We start from the raw sequence: 19,779 nt of genomic DNA on the forward strand, positions 1-19,779 counted from the left end.
ACTATGTGTCTATTTGTCTCACCACCTTTGCAATTAATTTACAATTTTTGCATCTGCATCATTGACTCCATTTCCTTCATGCATTGCATTGCAGGGCAGTAATGTACATCAACAGCAGAAATTAGTTAGTATGAATACTGATAAATTTATATTATTATTAGTCAGTATCAGTATGCAGTGACACACGTTTATAGAAAGAAGACAACCTTCAAAAACATAGCTTCTTACATCAAAACGAACACACTCACACACACACACATACACACACAAACACACACACGCACGTGACAGACAATGTCTGAAGCAAGATGAAGTCTTTGCTACATCTACTCTGTCCTCAATGCTTTATTTTCCATCTCTTGTTATCTCACCATCCTCTGCAGCTCTAATGAGCTCAACATTTCTGAGGACTTCTCCAAACAAATTAGACTTCCTCCTGAGATCAAGCACGGTGTGACACTCTAGCTGTGAAACAACTCAGCTGGACAGTATGTTACTCTCCTCCGGGTGACCTGCGGAACCTCTTAGAGAGACTAATGTTGCCTCCCTCTCAGTCATGCTGAGATTGACTAAAAAGAGATTCCCTTTTTATGCATTTTTCACCCACGAACAAAGTGATTTTTTTCTGTCTGTAGCAGGCTGCATCAAGCATTTCCCATCTGCCCCCTTCATAAGAATTAGTGCTTGAAATTTTAAAAAATGTCTTTGTTCTCATATGATACCATCGCAATTGCTCAACCTAAATGGAATTACATGATACAATATGAGCACACATAAAAGAGACCTACAGTATTCAGTTTCCTGTTTAAAAAAAGCAAATTAAGAGGACATCTAAATGATCACTGCATGCCACTAAACTGTGACTCACACTTTGTCACCAAATATCAGCAGTATAGAACCTAAAGGGAAAACATTAATGAATAACTACAGCCTTACCAATACTTGATTTTTGCGACCGAGGCTAATACCGGTATCGATACATTGGCCAATATTCTCTGATGTATATATATCGATACCTACATGTCTGTATTGCATTTCTAGATATAACATTTACATAGACATGAGATCAACAGAATCAGACGTTTTTAATGGATTAGTATCAGATGTGTAAAACCTGACCCATTAATGATACTGATATCATTAGTGAATAGGCATCAGTTTTATTGAAATATCTACACCTACAGCATGTCAGTGAGTGATGGGACTTTAAGGTAATTTTGCCTCTACTGTGAGTATTTCAGTGACATTTTTCAGGTGCACCATGGTTGTGCAAGTGCTACTGGTATAAGATCATGGTTTGGATTAAAATAAGTTTTTCCTTAAGGATAGAGGACCTTTATCATCATGGTTACAATAATAAACATGCAGTTAAGGTTGTGGAACGATCATGAATAAAAGAAACAACATCAGTTTCAAATGGGAAAGATAACAGCGGTCTCCCATGTCATACACAAGTGTTTTGTGAACCAATACATCCACCTCAATCTCCTCCTAACGTGGACTTTGTTGCTCTTTATACTACATCACCTGACTTCCTTCTTTGCTCCCATCATAATTACCCCTGCTGCTAGAGCTCACCTAACAATAAAATGTAACTATGTGTCATAATAAGCTGCTTGCACAGATGACCTATGTGGCTGTTTTTTTATAGGACAGTCTCCGAAAATCTGTAATCACCTGGTTGGTTAACAACAACAAAAACTGATTTGAGTGGCAGCCAAATTAATGTTCACAACCTGTAGCTAAAACCTGAAAACGAGATAAACAACATAAGATATGAAATTTTGATTAAATGTATCTGACACAGTGGAACGCAGCTGTAGCCTTATTTTTACACCTTGGTGTTCATGAGCTACGTGCTTCAAATTCTAGAGGTTGTCATGCAGAACTTAACATGCAGCAGAAAAGCTCAAAGCATTGATATGATATGAATGAAAGTATATTTGGGAGGCTCTCCAGTAACTGACTTGACATGATCAGCTAGATTTCTAGATTTCTTGAGAAGAGACACTACTCTGTTGTCCTTACTGAACTACATTGTACTTACTGAACTAAAATGCTGAAAGCATTTTAACCAAAAACAGCCAAAGATTTCTTTTTAGCCATTACAGTATTACTGTTAATTGTTTACAGCTGATCTCCAGCTGGTGACATTTGTCACTTTACCCAGCAAAAGCGAATAAGAAGCATCCTACTTAAATATCTTCTACATTGGTCTTTGATAGTAAGAAAGAGTGGGGAGATTTAAAAAAACAAAAAAACAACTTTGATAGGAGATTTATTAGCAATGTAGCTTAGTGAATGCAAGCACTTTACCATCTGGGAACTGGACCATAATAGAACAGGATATTGGAAACTTACTCTAATGGATAAAGTGAGAAAAGCTGGGTTGAACAGCAATTTCTAGTAGGAAGCTTCTAACTTGGCCAAATTACATTATGTGTCTATGCTGATTAAAACCTCTTATCCCCAAGTAAAGCTAATGTTTGCTGAGGAGTCCACTATCCCTCTTTTCAATCCAAGAGCTTGTCTGTGAAATGTTTCTGAGAGAGCTGGGCCGTTTGTACTGCCTAAATAAAAAGACTATGAAAGAGACAATTTACACATTTTCATAATCATGGCTAAAACAATTCATTAGTGTCTCGCAGCGATGCTGGCAGGCAATCAGTCAAGCCTCATATCACACTTATTAAATCTTATTTGTGTGCACATTCATTAGGCATTTCACATTTGGAACTAAATTAAAAAGGAATCACATATGTATAAAAACCTGAAAATCTCATTTGCATGATTAAGAAAATGAATTTGTTTGTAAACAGGCTTGAATTAACCATGTGAAATGAATACAGGCTGGTAAATTTGTTTCAGATGGAAAAAAGGAAAGGAGCCTGGCTGCCAAAATAAAACACCTGAGAAATACAGAAAGTAATTGGCACTTTGACAGCATTTGAAAACTCATGTCAAAGCCAAGCAAGTGCTGAAACATGTTTTGAATTGATGTGTATTACTGATAATTTGAGGTATGTGATAGTCACATACACATAAAAGTATTGGATGTTTCCCTTGATTTTTGTCAATTTAAACCTAAAACTAATATAATTAATTTGTACTGTGGTCGTAGTGGATATATTCCCCTCACTTTTCAAAATTGTATTTTTGCCCCGCTCATTGCTCCACAGGTCCACTAGCATGGCTGTAGACTCTGCGACTTGTTTATTAACAATGGGCATTGTGAAAATATCACCTTTATAGAAACTTCTGACCAAGACAGACAGAGAAAAATCACTCCTTTTTAATTAAGTGTCTTCATTATTTTTTCTGTACCTGAGACATGTGTAGTAATTGCTGTAGGTATACAATATGCTATTCTAGTTTCATCAGAGAAGGGTGTTGGGTCTACAAGACATGACAAGCTTTGCACACCTGGATTTGGGGTTCATCAGATCAGAGAATCTTGTTTCTCAAAGTCTGAGATTCCTTTAGGTGCTTGTTTGCAAACTCTTTCACTTAGGACATGCTTCTGTCTGGCCACTCAGCCATAAAGCCCAGATCAGTTGGGTGCTGTAGTGATGGTGGTCCTTTTGGAAGTTTCTCCCATTCTGGAGCTCAACCAGAGTGACCATCAGGTTCTTGGTCACCTCTCTTACCAAGGCCCTTCTCCCCCCATTGCTCAGTTTGGCTGGGCAGCCAGCTCTAGGAAGAGCATGGTTGTTCGAAACCTCTTCCACTGAAGAATTATGGAGGCCACTCTTGGAAACCTTCAATGAAGCAAAATTTTTTTTGTAGCCTTCCCCAGATCTGTGCCTTGTCACAATCATTTCTCTGAGCTCGGCAGGCAGTTCCTTCGACCTCATGATGTGGTTTTTGCTCTGATATCCATTGTCAGCTGTGAGACCTTATATAGACAAGTGTGTGTCTTTTCAAATCATGTCCAATCACTTGAATTTATCACAGGTGGATTCCAGTCAAGGTGTAGAAGCATCACAAAGATGATCAAGATAAATGAGAGGCAACTGAGATAAACGTCAACTGTAATCGCAATGGGTCTGAATACTTGTGTCAATGTGATACCTCAGTTTTTCCTTTTTAATACATTCGCAAAAAGTTGTACAATTATTGTTTTGCTTTGTCATTATGTGGTACTGAGTGTAGACTGATTAAAAAAAAATAATTTAAACTATTTTAGTATGAGGCAGCAACATAAAAAAATGTGAAACAAAGTGAAGTGGTCTGAATACTTTCTGAATGAACCTTCAGCACCATGACTGATGGTGTCTTCTCCCATGTTCTTCCTCCTGCTTTATGGCTTTTTATCTTCTTTTGGGGAAGTTACATGCTTGAACTATCTCTTGACAAACAACAGCTAGGCACTGTGACTGTGTAGCATCTGAAGTTTTGTTGCCACAGTACAGAGACTCATAACATAACCTGTGCTCACTGACTATATCTGACAACCAGCACTACAGTTCTTTGTTTTTCAAGAAAGAGCTCCAGCACATAACTTCACATAAAACCACCAACAGAGCCAGGGTAGCCGTTTCCCTCTTCCCGCTTCAAGTCTTTATGCTAAGCTAAGATAATCACCTCCCAGCTCCAGCTATCTGCATAACATGCAGATATGACATTTATATCAACCTTTTAATGTCACTCATTGAAAGAAAGCAAATAAGTGTGATCTCAAAAATACTAAACAATTCCTTTAAAGTCGTCATCATTAGGCAACCTTACTGAGAGCAAGTAGGATGCTCTCAGTCAGGTTGAAAACAACAAACAACAAACATGTCTCTGGTGGAGTACGGTATGTTTACTTCTTGTTACTGACTCAGTAGTTCCTGGTACACAGCAAGGTCTACAATATCTTAAGTTTCCTAACACTAGCTAACATTAGCAACCACAAGCTACTGGTCATACATGTAGAAAACTCGTAAGTGTACTGAATTGAGCCAGGGCTTGTTTTATTGCTTAAGAAGTCAACCTTTTATTTGGAGGAGGAAGATTTTGTTCTTTTTCTTTCAAAAATGACACTGGCCCACTGTAAATTTAGCCAGATGATTTAGGTCTACATAAAACAGTATAAAAGGATAGTTAAAGACAGCTTAGTCTAATTGACGAACCTAGATATCTTTGTGGAATATGAGCATTTAATAGATGTAAGCCACAATCAAAGTTTGCAGCCTGCCGCTGGTGATGCAAGCACCAGCCAATCAGAGCCAGTTTAGCTACAATACATCTAATCATTCTTTTTACTAGGCTTTGAAAGCAGGAGAATTTGTTGCTACTGATGGACACAACTTCCTCATGATTTTCATATATAATGTTTTTACAAGCATAAAGATATAGATGAGAGTTATTGATTTTGTTTACTTTAAAGGCGAACAGGATTAGCGATATATTCTACATAAACACACACACATCCAGAACACTATAGTGTGATTATAGTGATTATAGTGTGTGATTATGGTTCTCTAAAGGTGTACTTACAGAACTAGGGCTGGAATGCCGGCGCAGTTTGGGCGACTCCTTGCCGGCAGACGAACTCTTGGCGTTGATGCAGGCATTGTTCTCAGAGTGGACCCTCTTCACCTGACTGGCGGGCTTCTCGAACGGGTCGAAGCCGCTCTGCGTGCGCTGAACTCTCACCTTCTTGTCCTCAGGGATGGTGTCCAGGGGCTTGATGATCGAGTCTGTTCCCTGGCAGCTGCGTGTGGACATCTTTGTGACACATATCTGTCAAAAAGGAAGAGGAAAAGAAGTGAGGGAAGGGGAGAGAAGATAAAAATGAGCATTAAAGAAAAAATCCATCTGCGATTACCAGTGTTCAGCCAAAAATTGACTGTGCCCCCGTCTTCTAGATCCCTCCTGTTTTTCATCTCTCTGTCAGGCTGGGTCTCTTCCCTCCCTGCAGAGCCTTGCTGCTACCTCTCTGCTAAGATGAGAGTCTTTTATCTCCATCTCTCTTTTCTCTGATCAAAACAGCTCCAGCCTCAGTTGGCTCTGCTGCGCACACACTGCCGGCTGCTGCTGCAGCTTCCATACTTTACAGTCACACAATTCCACCTTATCACTAACACACATCTACATATCCATACTATTGTGCAGACATGCTGCAGATTGTCTCCTACATGCCCAGTGGGCACATACACAGCCCTCCACACTTCCCATCCATTATACACCACAAAGCACCTTACCAACTGCTTCTCCACCATGGACTGTGTATACTGAACACAAAAGACGCAGGCGGCATGACATGTTTTGCCACAGCTCCCTTCGGATTAAATATTTAGGCCTGGGCTCCCCTGCAGGAAGAACTTCTAATTACTCTAATACACAAGGAGGAGTCCTCTTGCAGCTTGCTGGCTTGTTCTTTAACTTGGGCCAGGTTTCATTGGAAACACCAGAGCATTTATCATAACACAGACTCCCTTCTCTGTGACACTAATATGTTTAATTTAGGGACTAAAGTGATGAAGTTTCTTATTGTGTCATGCATACAAATATGCCCATCTAGCATGGGTTTATCATACACCAAACATTACTATAAGTGAGATCCAGAAGGCAACATAGGTTTTGAAGAAATATTTGAATTGTGATTATTTTCAATAAATTAAACAAGAGGCCACCAAGCTGTCATAAACACAAGTTCCAGGCCTAAATTGCATTAAACAAGAAAACTTGGCTAGTTTTCTATAGGACAACAAATAACAAATTTAGCTCATATTATGAAAATATTACATTAGTGGTATGTCTGACATTAATCAACATTCAAATATAATCATGACATTCAAAAGTGTCATTGTATTTATTTGTTAGTTATAACAGATGCATAACTGCAATGATTTTAAGGTGACCGTACAAAGATGATATGATGCTCCTAAAAGTTCCAACAACTCTGTTTACCTACTATCTGTCATTTACACTCGACAGAACCAAATTCTAGCTACTCTAGTCTAAAACTGACACGAAGAGATCACATTGATTATTTATATAGAAACCGATTTGCAATTGTCAGCTATGCTGCCAGACTGTACAGAAATGGCACAGATACAACAGCAAGAAGGTATATATAGAATGAATATAAGTCAGAAACATCCGAGAGTTTCTCTTTCATTGTTTGACAAACTCAATAAATTAACGTTAAATAACAAGAGGTGAGTAAATGTGTCAGCGACAGTTAGAGCTGACACATTTACTGTAACCTGGTTACACTTTCCTTTGCTGCAGCTCGTTAAGACACAGTTATATTGTACGTTATAATTAAAATCGCAGCTCACGGCTCACAATAAATCATTCAGCCCTAATGGAGTGCATTCATTTTAGAATCAAAAAATGAATAACAATTCAGTTTAAATTATCAGATTTACAGACCAGCCTAAAATGCTTCAAGATAATCCAGTGAAAAAAGTAAACTGAATAATCCATCTTGCTATTTCTACGGTTTTTGATCCAGGCCTTAAACCAGGCTCCAGTTTTTGTTCATCTGTAAATCAGAGCATTTCAAGTAGGAAATTAAATGGAAATAGTCCAAGAGAAGGAGTAACATAAGAACATATTTGTGAGCATACAGATTTGGCTAGAAAATACATGAGGAAGATACAGGTGAAATAAAAAGAATGAGGATTTTCAAAGCACGCACGGTAATGAGGCCACCAAGCCGTCATAAACATGAGCCCCACGCATATCCAGTATGTCCTCAGTCACAGTTGTAGAACACCACATGAACTAAAAAATACAAATACTGTCATTTAGGACCTATCACACTACAAGGCCTCTATACTTTTAGAGAGTGCCTGGAAAGGATGTGCTCAACAAGGACAACAAGCACTTCACATCAGGGAATCATGAATGGCAAAGGGACAGGACAGAATGAAAAAAAGATCACCCAAGTTATTCAAAACTAGGAGCACAAAGTCTGATATACTGTTAATAACAGTATTTAGTCCTTGTATGAAGAGTGACAAGTTTCTGAAATCCTCCAAGCTTGTATTGTCTTATTACATTTTAAAAAATGCGCCAATGACAATGCTCGAGCCCAGTATATTTTGTTTCAAGCAGTCACATGAAAGCTGCAAACACTTTCAGTCCCTAGTTAACATGATACATAGTCAGCAGCAGGAGTGGAACGTACCAAAGTACTCCACTGCATTTCATAAGGAATCATTTCTGCCAGTGTCACCATGTGCTTCCTCAAGGGGGAATGTTGGGTCGCCATAAATAATATTATGTAGAGTATGGTGTAGACCTGCTCTATATGACAAGTGCCCTGAGATGACTTCTGTTATGATTTGGCGCTATATAAATAAAGTTGAATTGACATTGACAATTGACATTGACTTGAAATGATAGATGATATTTTACATAATAACAATATTATCATTATTATGTGTAAATAATTAGAATTGTCTCAACTCTGACAAACACTAATAACATAACCCTGATAGGGGTCATTCTGCACACTTTTGATAACGTAAGGACATTTTGCTGATAATGCTTTTGTAATTTTACTTCAGTAAGATTTAAAATTAAGAACTTTTACAAGTAATGGGTATTTTTATACCATGGTATTACTAATCTTAGTAATACCTTAGGCTATTCACATTCCTTATGTAAGGATAATTTTCCAGCTTATTAAGACGAAAATGATAATATAAGTTTTTTTGGTCCGCGATATTTGGAACGTGATCCCCCCTTTAAGCTACATTGTAACTCTTCATTAGTGTTATAAAAACACCTGTGCTTGGTTACAGTTGCCTGTTTTCAGGCACAAAGAGGGCATCTTCACAACATCCTCAACATATTCACTACATTAATTAACCATTATATGTACATAAATCAGGATTAATCTTAAATTACTCCATACCTCAACATCTACTAGATTGGCACTTAATTTTGTATAGACATTGATGGTTCCTAGAGACTGAATCCTAATGGATTTGGAAATCCCCTGACTCTCCCTCTAGTGCAACCAAGAGGTTGACGTTAGTGGCTTTGGTGGAATATATTAAATGTATCATAACACCCTAATAATCAAACAATTGTCCTACTGTATGTAGGAACAACAATTCTTAGTGCTGTGTGAGTCCTATAATAGCTGGTCAAGGGGCAGTTGGAAATTTTCCAGTAGCCGGATACATTTTTGATCCAGTGCCAAGTTTGTACAGGACAGTACCTGGATACGTTAAGCTCCACGGCCAACAATTACCTCATCAAATCTTACATTCACAATCTGTCAGTCTCTTTAGCCTCTTACTGACACTAAAGATGCCTGTAGTGTCAGAAAGAGAAAAAGTAAATGAAACGACCACAAGATGCATTATTTGTGGGAGGGTACACACAACAAAGGACAAGTCCCATGCTTACATTTTTGTCTAGTGGCCATCACATTAAAATAAAAACTTGTGGCATTTTTAATAACTCGAGAAGGACAAGTGCTCAACATCAGACTATTGTTGGTGTTACACCATATCCTATGACCTATCAGATCACGTGACCTGTCGCAGTGCTTTTGCTTTCAGGTAATGTTAAGTGCGTGCAGAAAAATGGGTGATTTATTTAGTTGATTTTTATTGAATGATAAAGGGGAAGTAATATAATTTCCACTGTGTTGTTTTTAAACTTTAATATATATCGGTTCTGCAGCTGCACCACAGCCCCCCAGCAAGAAGCTGTTTTCAGAACACTGTTTTCCCTTGCAGCACCAGGGGGAAAAAATTATTTAGGACAGGGTTAATGATTGACACAGAGCAGTGACAAAACATTTGGTAAAAGCCCTACACCCTGTCAGCTTAGCAGAATTCCTGTGGTTTAGGTTTGAAATAAAAAAAACTATATATTTCTTTAACTAAGATGTTTTCATTCCAACAAACAAGCTACCTAAAAAGAGACGGTAAGGGATTTAAAGGGATTTGGGTTCAATAAGCGGATTCAGAACTGAAGTCAGGTTTGATAAAATTATATCAAACCCCATCCGTGATTGGTGGCTCTGTTACAATGACCCTGACCAGGACAAGCTGCTTGAAGTGAATGGATGGATTTATGGACAGATGGATGAAAGGATAGATGCATCATCTGCATGTTCAATATTGAATCCACACAGAAATTTTACATGTCCAAGTAAGAGTAGAACCAGTTTAATTTAAATTAGATGCCTAAACCCTCTGGTCGCTTTCAGTTGTTGCATTAGAGTTACAGGAGCAAGGGGACATGTCACTTAAAAAACGACTGATATGTAAATGAAAAGTGTGAATCCAAAACTCTTGGAGATGTTACGCACTGCTGTGCTCTGCAGGCACAAGCCAGCACTCAGAACATCCCACTGCTGATATTGGGCATTAAGGACAAGTATTTAGCAATTCAAATATGCGAAAAACTTTTCTAGCATTCACCAGAACCGACCACTACCTACTACAACCAATGATTTACAAAAGTACGTGGATAACCAAATAATACATCCTAAGGCAATCGGTGAAAATCTATGTGGTGTCAAAGCAGTCGCCACTCTTCTGGTTTAGTCTTTCCACCAGATGCTGGAACCTGGCTGCAGAGATTTGCTCCTGTTCAGACAGAAGAGCATTAGTGAGGTCCAACACTGATGTTGGGTGATAAGGCCTGGCTCAGAGTTAGCACTGAATTTAATCCCAAAGGTGTTGGTGTTGGATGGGCTTGAGGTCAGGACTGTGTGCAGGCCAGTCGGTTTCTTCCACACCAAACTGGGTAAACAATTTCTTTGTGGAGCTGGCTTTGTGTACAGAGGCATTGTCATGCTGAAACTGGAAAGGAAAAAAAGCAAACTTTTCACACAAAGGTTGCAAGTACCCTATTGTGACTGTTTCTTCCACTTATACCTTAATATGCGACAGCTGATAGTAAACAATGTGCGGATCACGACAACAGAACAATGTTTTTCTACAGCGTGCAGCAGATGACCCAGCAGTCCGGCACATTTCACTAAGAGGGCCTTTTAACAGAGGCATCATGGTGGAAATAACAGATGAGACTTACAGAACTCCAGTAGCCTACTACATAATTGTCTCATCATACTCACTCACATTGACACATATGAGCAACATATATTCATATGAAAACACTATCTATTCATTTCTGCCAGGCCACCACTACCTGCAATTACCATATCACATCCTTAAGCAGAGAGGAGATTATCTAAAGACGATCCTCAGCCAAGACTCTCTCTGCTCCATCTGATTCCATCAATCTATAGATATACTGAGACACACACATCTAACTATAAATGGAGGAATCTCTGTCTCTCTTTCTGTCTGTATTTCGATTTTCTTGACAACCGCTCATCCGATCGACTTCAAACTTTGCAGTTGATCTCTGGGAGCGCTGGAATGTCCATTCTAAAAATGAAACCTATTGACAAGCCCTTCACAGTGGAGTGTCACTCCCTATAAACTTACAAAGCTATGAAGGGCACTCTGTATTAAGGGGACAGGTGATGTGTGAATATATGGGTATCTAAGGGAACTAAAATGAGGTTAGCTAGGGATATAGTTTTATTTTGTAGTAGTATTAGTAGTTTTATTTTACTTTACTGTACATTCTGTGATTTTTAAACCCAACATGTAGTAAAGCATAGGTGCTCTTTATAGAACATAGGTACAACAGCAAATCAAAATCAGCTTAAAACTCACTCTGGTACAGTTGTTGTTAACGCTGCACTGATCAATATTTTTACATTAACAATGGATCAAATTACTACATGTAAAGGGGTCGTGCATCGTGACAAACCCTTTCGAGAATTATCACCCAGCTCTGGAGTTCTTCTAAGCCCTACAGAGCATTTCAGCATCTTTCAGCTCATTACTTTGGTTGTACAAGACAGCAAACTTTATTGTTTTGGTTAGGTCTCACCACTCTCATCCACCTCATTTCCAAATACAGCAGGCAGTTGCTCCTTTGCGTTGCCTACCTCAGACCATTTTCCCATTCATGGGAAAGTGTGACCCCAATGATTGTATGGTGATTTTTTTCAGACAACGTCATAAAATCAGGATTGTAGCAGCGCAGAGCAGCAGCTTGGAAATGGCTTGGAAATGACTGCTGATTAACATGTAGTCTCAATTAGCCTCGTTTCAGTTACTATTTCATACTTGCTTTGATGAAACAGAAACAGAAAAACATGTATTATATGTTCAGCTGTATTCAAATACTCTATATGTGAGCACAGACAGTAGGAGAGAATCAAACTGATGAAGAGTTGAAACCAGTTGACACTTGGTTAATTAGCGTATTACATCATCTAGCGACATTGAGCCAAGTGTCCAGCAGCCTTTAGCTACCTTCCATTGAAAGTAGTTGTTTACAGCAGCTCCACAACAGTTTTTAACTACGTCCTCAATATTTGCACATTGACCATACACAGTCCAGTCATAAACTAGATTTTGACCGAGTCTTGTTAGTTTGTTATGGAGATTTTTAAAAAAAGCTTTTTTTAAAGCTTAATGCAGCTTTAAGTGAACAGGGTGTATTAAATCTAATAATTTACAATATTCCAAGATAAACATTATATTAAAAAAGTGTAGGTATGCAAAAAAAGCCACACAAGTAAAGTGGTATCCTCTGCACAGATGATGGGAAGGCCAACTTTTCTCAGTGGGTTATGGCAGCATGCAGATGCCCAGGTACATCTGGCTTTCCTCTGTTGCCAGGATGGGAACACCCCGCCAAGACAGGAAATCCTCAGCATGGATGCAATTACACCATATCGATTCTGGTTGAAGGACAGCCTCTTTAATCATTACCTACCCCCATCACTCCTCCCAGTGCACAATAGCACACATATAAACAAACTGTGATAAACTGCATTGTTTTGCTCTCTATAATTTATTCTGTGCTGTTGCAGTTATTCCATTTCCCCACAGGGATCATTTAAGATTAATCTTATCTTAGAGTTGTCACACAGTAGGCTAATGGAAAATGTAGGCAGTAACACAGTGGGCAGGCCCAGGCTAATGAAACTATCTCCAGAGTTACTGATGACATTAGCTTGAACAATGACAAGAACCACCGAGGCCATAAAAGATCAATCAACCATAAAGCCTACTAATGTGCTCTGCTAACTCAAGCTATCAGCCATGTTAACTTGGCCACATTCAAGGCTTACCCACTGTGTGAACGCATTTCCATTTCACAGAGACAAAGCGGGGCTATTGGCTTGCCTGGGCTCATAATTCTGGGCTCAAGACGACAGTGAGATGATACACCAGCGAGGAGCCTGGAAAAAACACCTCATCCTCCTCTCCATCTAACCACAATGCCTGGAGAGCACAAGTCTGTGTTTCAGTGTCCAATGGCAGATAAACCTGTGTGTTTGTCTGCGCTAAAAATAGCTGGCGCCTCATCAAAAACTTAACTTTCTGTGTGATGCCTTGGTCAGCGCCTTTTGACAGAGATTTCCACTATAGATGGGTGAATATAATGGAATGATGGAATGGTATAATAATGACTCAGTTTAACATAAGAAGATCTGGTCCATCTCTGACCACTTACATATGCAAGGTGAGGCTCACATGACCAACACAGGTATCAACCATCTACATTGCACAGCAAGTCGAACACAAGGGTAAAGCATATTAAGTAGTACTGACTGAATTTTATGTGGTGCAGGGCAACATATAATCATTCATCAAGTCATGTTTCAAATGAATACTGGACAAGTCCAATATTCACACTCCTTTTGGCTCTGTTTTGGTCTCCAACAACTCCTGAGGGAAATATCTGACTCTATCGCTGCTAAATGGTCACCAGCCTGCTGCTAACTTTGTTGGTGCTCATAGTATAAAGTAGTATATAGAGGGTTTTGTCAGAGCTTTTTTCGATGAAAGTAGCTGCTTGTTGCTGTTGGAAAGCGGTGATGAGAGCTGTAAGACTCTTAATATTCTCTTTCTGATCACATTTTGAAAGCCACAATTCAGCAAATGATTTTCATCTCTAAATAATGGTTCTATTTTCACAAATTATTGCTGATGTACCGGAGAATGAAATTTAAAAAATTAGTCTTGAGTCCTGGATGGTCAAGCAGCATCTGACACCCACTCCCCTCACACCTTTCCTACATTTGAAAATGGGCAGCGGCATCAATCAATCTTTGTAACTTCTAGAAGCTGGTAATTGACAAACACAACCACTTCACACCGATTTACCAGATGTGCAGATGTGGAAAAAATCAGACAAGGTTTGAAATCTCAAGCCCTCTTTCTTCATTCACCACACATCTACTTTAGTCACTTTTCATTTGCAACACCATGAATGTCTTCAAGGAAGGACTGTCCATAAGTGTGCACTGTAATGCGTCCATTTGGAAGATGATGGTAGGCTTTTCAACTTACCTTCGAGCACGATCATACAGATCATTTATAAAAACACTTTGGACCTGGTCAAACAACACTTATGTACTAGCTGCCATACCTTGGCCTTAAGGGTTTGGGAAGCCACTAACTATGAATAATTTTTATCACAAATTCCGTCTCCAAACATGTATACATAAATATGAATTATTAATGTGTGGACTTTCATATATTTTAGGAGTTATTTTGCAATTAACTATCGTAATTTCCTTTTTGGCACACCTACCTGCTTCCTCATATCCTTAAGTTCTATTGGCCTCCTGTCAAAGCCAATGTGACTTCTTTCTGCAAGTCACTCTCATTAAGTGTACCAGCAAAATAAAATATATAACTGCATTTTGCCATTTTGCTGCTTTGGCTCTTTATCATTTTGAACATTAAGATATTGTGGATGAGAGTCTTAATTATCATATGTGGTGGAATAAAATATCCCAACAGCCAAATGATGCCCCAGATAAAGGCTCTTTGTTCCAGCGGCATGTACCTACATCACCAATGCAGAAAATAGCACCAATCCCTGTAAAAAAAAAATGATATGTCAATGTAATATTTTCAACTGAAATAGCATAGAATGTGATATATATTGACCAGTTTAGGGTTCAGTCTCCAGAAATCCCACAATGGAAGGACAGCCACTCTCAAGAATGAACTTCATCCCGTAAATTAGGTAGTTGAGACTGCATATTATTCATCTCTATCTCTGAATCATGTTGCTATGGCTTAACATACCCACACAAACACAAACACACACACACACACACACACACACACACACACACACACACACACACACACACACACACACACACACACACACACACACACACACACACACGCACACACAGACAACCACAATGAGGAGAGTCTCTGGCTTTGACTGAGAGTCACTTTAATACTATACTGATTTTATATGAGAAAAACATTGTAGTAGTACATATACAAAGCATAGTGAAATATAGCTCCTACACCAAAAAAGTTTCTGATCTGACCTTATACCAGTGAGAAAGGACATAATGATTCAGAAAGTGTTAATTGTGTTTCCTTCCTGCACACTGCTTACATTTTTCATCTATTCCTAATAATATAAGCATCTACTGTTGGTTTCTTCACAGAAAAACGGAACGGGCGAATTAGTAACAAATTTTCCATTTAGGCTAGGTGTTATTTTTTAACAGCATAAGGGACATTACTTTTAAGCAGATCGAGTTAGTGTTTCCCTTCAGATTTCTGTACAGAAGCTGGAGGTAAAAATTATTTTTTGTCTAAAGGTTGGTGGATATCAGTGGTGAAATGAAATTTTACACATTTCAAACTGAGTTCTGTAAAAACAGGCTGTTGTTTGTTTTGTGATGATCACAAACTGGACCATGACTCAGCAGGTTTCATCCACCATTTCATGTATTTATCACAGCGTCAGTGCTTGTAATGCCTTCCAAACTGTTCTTATGTGTATCTATATCTGTAATCCCAAACAAGCTTCACAGTTAAGACTTAGTGACCAGTGCAAAACAGCTTCTTTGTTCAGAAGAACCTCATGAAGGAGGTTTCTGAGATCCAGCAGACTTCTCCGAGGAGGAAATGTTCTGGCCAGTTAGTTACTCTGCCAGACCATTTACCTACTGATTAGTACAGCCAGCCACTGCCCCTGATTGAGATGCTAGAGAATAGAAAACGCAGGCGTAGAAATGACTAAATTGGCTGGCTTCCCAGAAGTTCTGGCTTCAGGAGAGCACACAGTCACTGAGGAGAATGGCTGTGGCACGGCCAGACTCCATCTCACTGACTTCTCTCCTTAACACCCCTGGCAGCCTCTACCCTCGCCCATCTTCGACAACACTGTCATGTAAGGCTTTGAAACTTGAGAAATGAGCAATATGGTGAAAATACTTCACTATGTTCAGCAAAGTCTCACTTTATAAATTGCAAAAGTGCTGGTGGCAATTTTCATTCTTTCTCCCATGAGACAAGTTCTACTCTGAGGATTCATTATAGCTTCTCGATACACCATTAGGCTGGAAAAGCATCAAAATGAGTTCTCATTAAGTCTGATTTGATGCTGGGTTTCTTTCAAAGTTAGAGTTTAAAACTTTTCTACTGATAGGACACAATTTCAGCATCACAGCTTTTCTTTTACAGTGCCGTCCATTTACTAATCTGGAGGTCCAGCAAGAAAAACCACAGAAACATCAAGACAAATTGGATTTCATTTGCCATTTGCCATTCCATTCATCACTGCTAGAATTTCATTTGTTTAGTTAAAAATTAAAACCATGTTAGCTAATTAAAAGAGTTTTAGCAACACATATGATAACATTTTTCTATGAGATCCTCCCTTTTGGTAATTGCCCACATACTTCAAACCTCACACCCCAAGTTTGTAACAAAAGCTTTCTACTGTAAATTTGCATTCATCGAAGCCCAGGTTAGGGTAACCCTGTTAACGTCAGAGTGTTTTTTCAGACTAGACGAAGCCCCTGCAGAGGCACAGCTTTTTCTATTATACTATATTTTCTATATTTATATTCTATTATTATATGTTAACAAAAAAGGCTGAATAGTACTCCACATGACTGATAAACTGGTCTAAATGTGTACAATTGATGAAGTTCCCCTTTAAATACATACAGTATGTCATGATTGATTTAAGGTCATGTGATGTTAAAGATTAAAACATATAAACAAAAGAGGGCAGAGTCCATAGCAATCATAGTAGCTCTGTGAGGCTCACAAATGAGCTAAATGCTCAACATGCTAAGATTCTGGTGTTACACAGGTATATATTTTACCATGTTCCCCATCTTTGTTTAGTGTGTCAACATGTCAACATTAGTGCTTAACACAAAGTACAGCTGCAGCTGAAAGCAATGTCATTAGTTTTTTAGGCGTTTGCTCATGAACCAAAGTACTGGACTCACGGAAATTTTGACCTGATTATGACGCTAGAGGAAAAGGATCACCAAAGTTGAGATATTTCACAGGATAAGTAAATATTTTTGACCTGCTGGTGGTGCTAGAGGAAAAGTCAAAAACGTCACCGTCAAACATCAGTGAGATTACTCCTCTGGGCACCATGAATGTCTGTACAAAATTTCAGCACAATCCACCCAATTGTTGTTGAGATATTTCAGTGTGGACTAAAGAGATAGACCAACTGACGGTTCTGTCCACAGAGCAATGCTTTAAGCATGGCTAATAATTAAAACATATTCTGACAACCATTAGTTTGTAGGGCTCTATAGTGCTTACTGTAAAACAGTCGTTTAAATATTGTTCTCGTCTCATGTTGAGATCTTGCGAGTACACAAAGTCCACATGAAATCATCGTAACAATTTGGCATTGACTGAATAGGAATTTCACTTCTAACTGGGCATTCACCGCTGACTCATTAACACAAGTGCCACTTAAGTAAACACCTTCATTTTGTACTCTCTGGATATGAAACACACCACATGCCACTCACTCCAACCCTGGGGAACTGCATCTGAATAAAAGCGCTGTGTCTGCCGTCAGAGGGCTGGAGTGATTCTCTTTGTCCCGAACTCTCCTTCCAGGAGCCAGCACAGGCAGCACTGAAGCTCTGGATTTATTTGATGCACAGGTATTGGTAGTAACCTCTACACAAGATGAGTAAAACATGCCTTAGAAGGGTACACAATATGAGGACCAAGATAAAACCAAAGTGGTGGTTCAAATAGAGAGCAAGATAACCTCTGCTTTTAACTATTTCCTGCTTTTATACAGCCTTTCAAAGCCAGTCTACATCCCAGGGCTTGGTTTTCACAATGTGGTAATTGTCTGGAAAACATCCACTGGAAGTGACTGAGCTTGGTGATTTGAAAGTCAACTTGGGGTAGTGTTTAGATGAATGGCTCCCAACCTCTTGTGATAAACTGCTCACAGCTTCTTGTAACCTGTAACAAGGGGTCTTAAATAGATAACAGGCCCTATTCAAACAAGAAGCCATGTTTTTACTTTGTTTTAAACATCAATAAACAGTTCAATAAATGTCTGGCCCTAATCTTAATATTGATACTATTGGCATCCAGTGCTGCTTACTCTGTAAATGAAGCTGCACACAAGTTGTAGCAGCCACAGGGTTTGAGTTTGACCAATGAGCAGCGCTCACCACTGCCCGGCACTGCTCAGGCAAAAACAAGCCTCTGTTGCTCCTCCATTAAGAGGACACCACTCTAGACTTGGCCCTGTGTACTGACAACACTTATCCTCTCTCAAACACATGACACCCTGATGCTCCACTCCTCCTATTTCAGCCCTCCTTTCTTATTCTTTCTCTCTTTTTCCAAACAGCCGTGCCTGCTGCCTTCCCAAGGAGCTGCATATGGCCCTGCAGAAAGCCTCACTACGCGTCCACGGGACACTGCCACAGATGGTAAATGGCCTGTTCCTGTCTCTCGCCCTCATCCTCCTTACAGTGCCCACATTCCATCCCTCTGGGCTCAGAAAGGACGAGCATGTTGCAAAATTGCCCGAAGTGGGATGACATATTGTAGAGGGAGCAGTAATGCAGCAGAGCATCCCATCCATTAGACCTGTAAACATCAGCACCCATTTCACCACCACAACGGAAATGCTACCTATTAACACAGAGGAGATGGTGGTAGTGGTAGTGGTGGTGGAGTGTGGGACTGACACTGCTGACGTTTCGGGCAGGAGGCAAGATTGACACTTTGTTGCAAAAGCTACAGATAGGGCTAAACACATATACAAACACACACACACACACACACACACACACACACACACACACACACACACACACACACACACACACACACACACACACACACTGCCTTCTCCCTTTCCCGCTACTTCCTTCCTATCCCCAAAGTCACTCGTCACATCCTCCCCATTGAGATGCACTGAGACTCAGGTGGACCATCCACTTTCAAGCTGTCATGCTAGCATGAGAACTCATCATCATAGCCCGACCCCCCAAAAACAAAATCCACACACTCCACACTCGTACACACACAATGCATGCATATAATTACAATCCATTTATGCCCTATAAATGCACGTATGCCAACGTGTCTGCACTTCTGCACATCGCTTTGTACAGTATTATGTGTGTGTGGAATGTATGGGGAATACAATTCATGCTCAGACACACACGCACACACACTCTCACGGTAACAGAAGCAATGCATCCGAAGCAAGAGAGGACGGGGGGGGGGGGTTATGACAAGGGATGCAGGACAAAATAAGCACCATTCTCAGTCTTCCTCTTACCTTCCAGGAGGAAACAGCTCACCTGGATGTCTCTGAAGAGCAGACAGAACGCATTCAGGCCAACCTCAATCCCTGCAAACAAGCTCAAAACATCTCCCTCCCCCTCTCTCTCTCTCTCTCTCTCTCTTTCTCTCTCTCTTTCTCTTCCCTCTCTTCCGCTCC

The 19,779-nt window shown here is 39.6% G+C and overlaps 1 protein-coding gene across 1 annotated transcript in view; it reads right to left on the minus strand.

Moving 5' to 3' along the window:
• The window catches only part of cdk14 (cyclin-dependent kinase 14), a 202,848-nt gene that overhangs the window by 135,565 nt on the left and 47,504 nt on the right, over positions 1-19,779 (minus strand). Inside the window, exon 3 of the mRNA XM_040118359.1 lies at positions 5,482-5,727. Within this exon, the coding sequence (XP_039974293.1) occupies positions 5,482-5,727 (246 nt within the window). The remainder of the gene's footprint in view (positions 1-5,481; positions 5,728-19,779) is intronic.

The sequence above is a fragment of the Xiphias gladius genome, chromosome 22 (assembly GCF_016859285.1).
Source record: "Xiphias gladius isolate SHS-SW01 ecotype Sanya breed wild chromosome 22, ASM1685928v1, whole genome shotgun sequence".
Taxonomy (NCBI): domain Eukaryota; kingdom Metazoa; phylum Chordata; class Actinopteri; order Istiophoriformes; family Xiphiidae; genus Xiphias; species Xiphias gladius.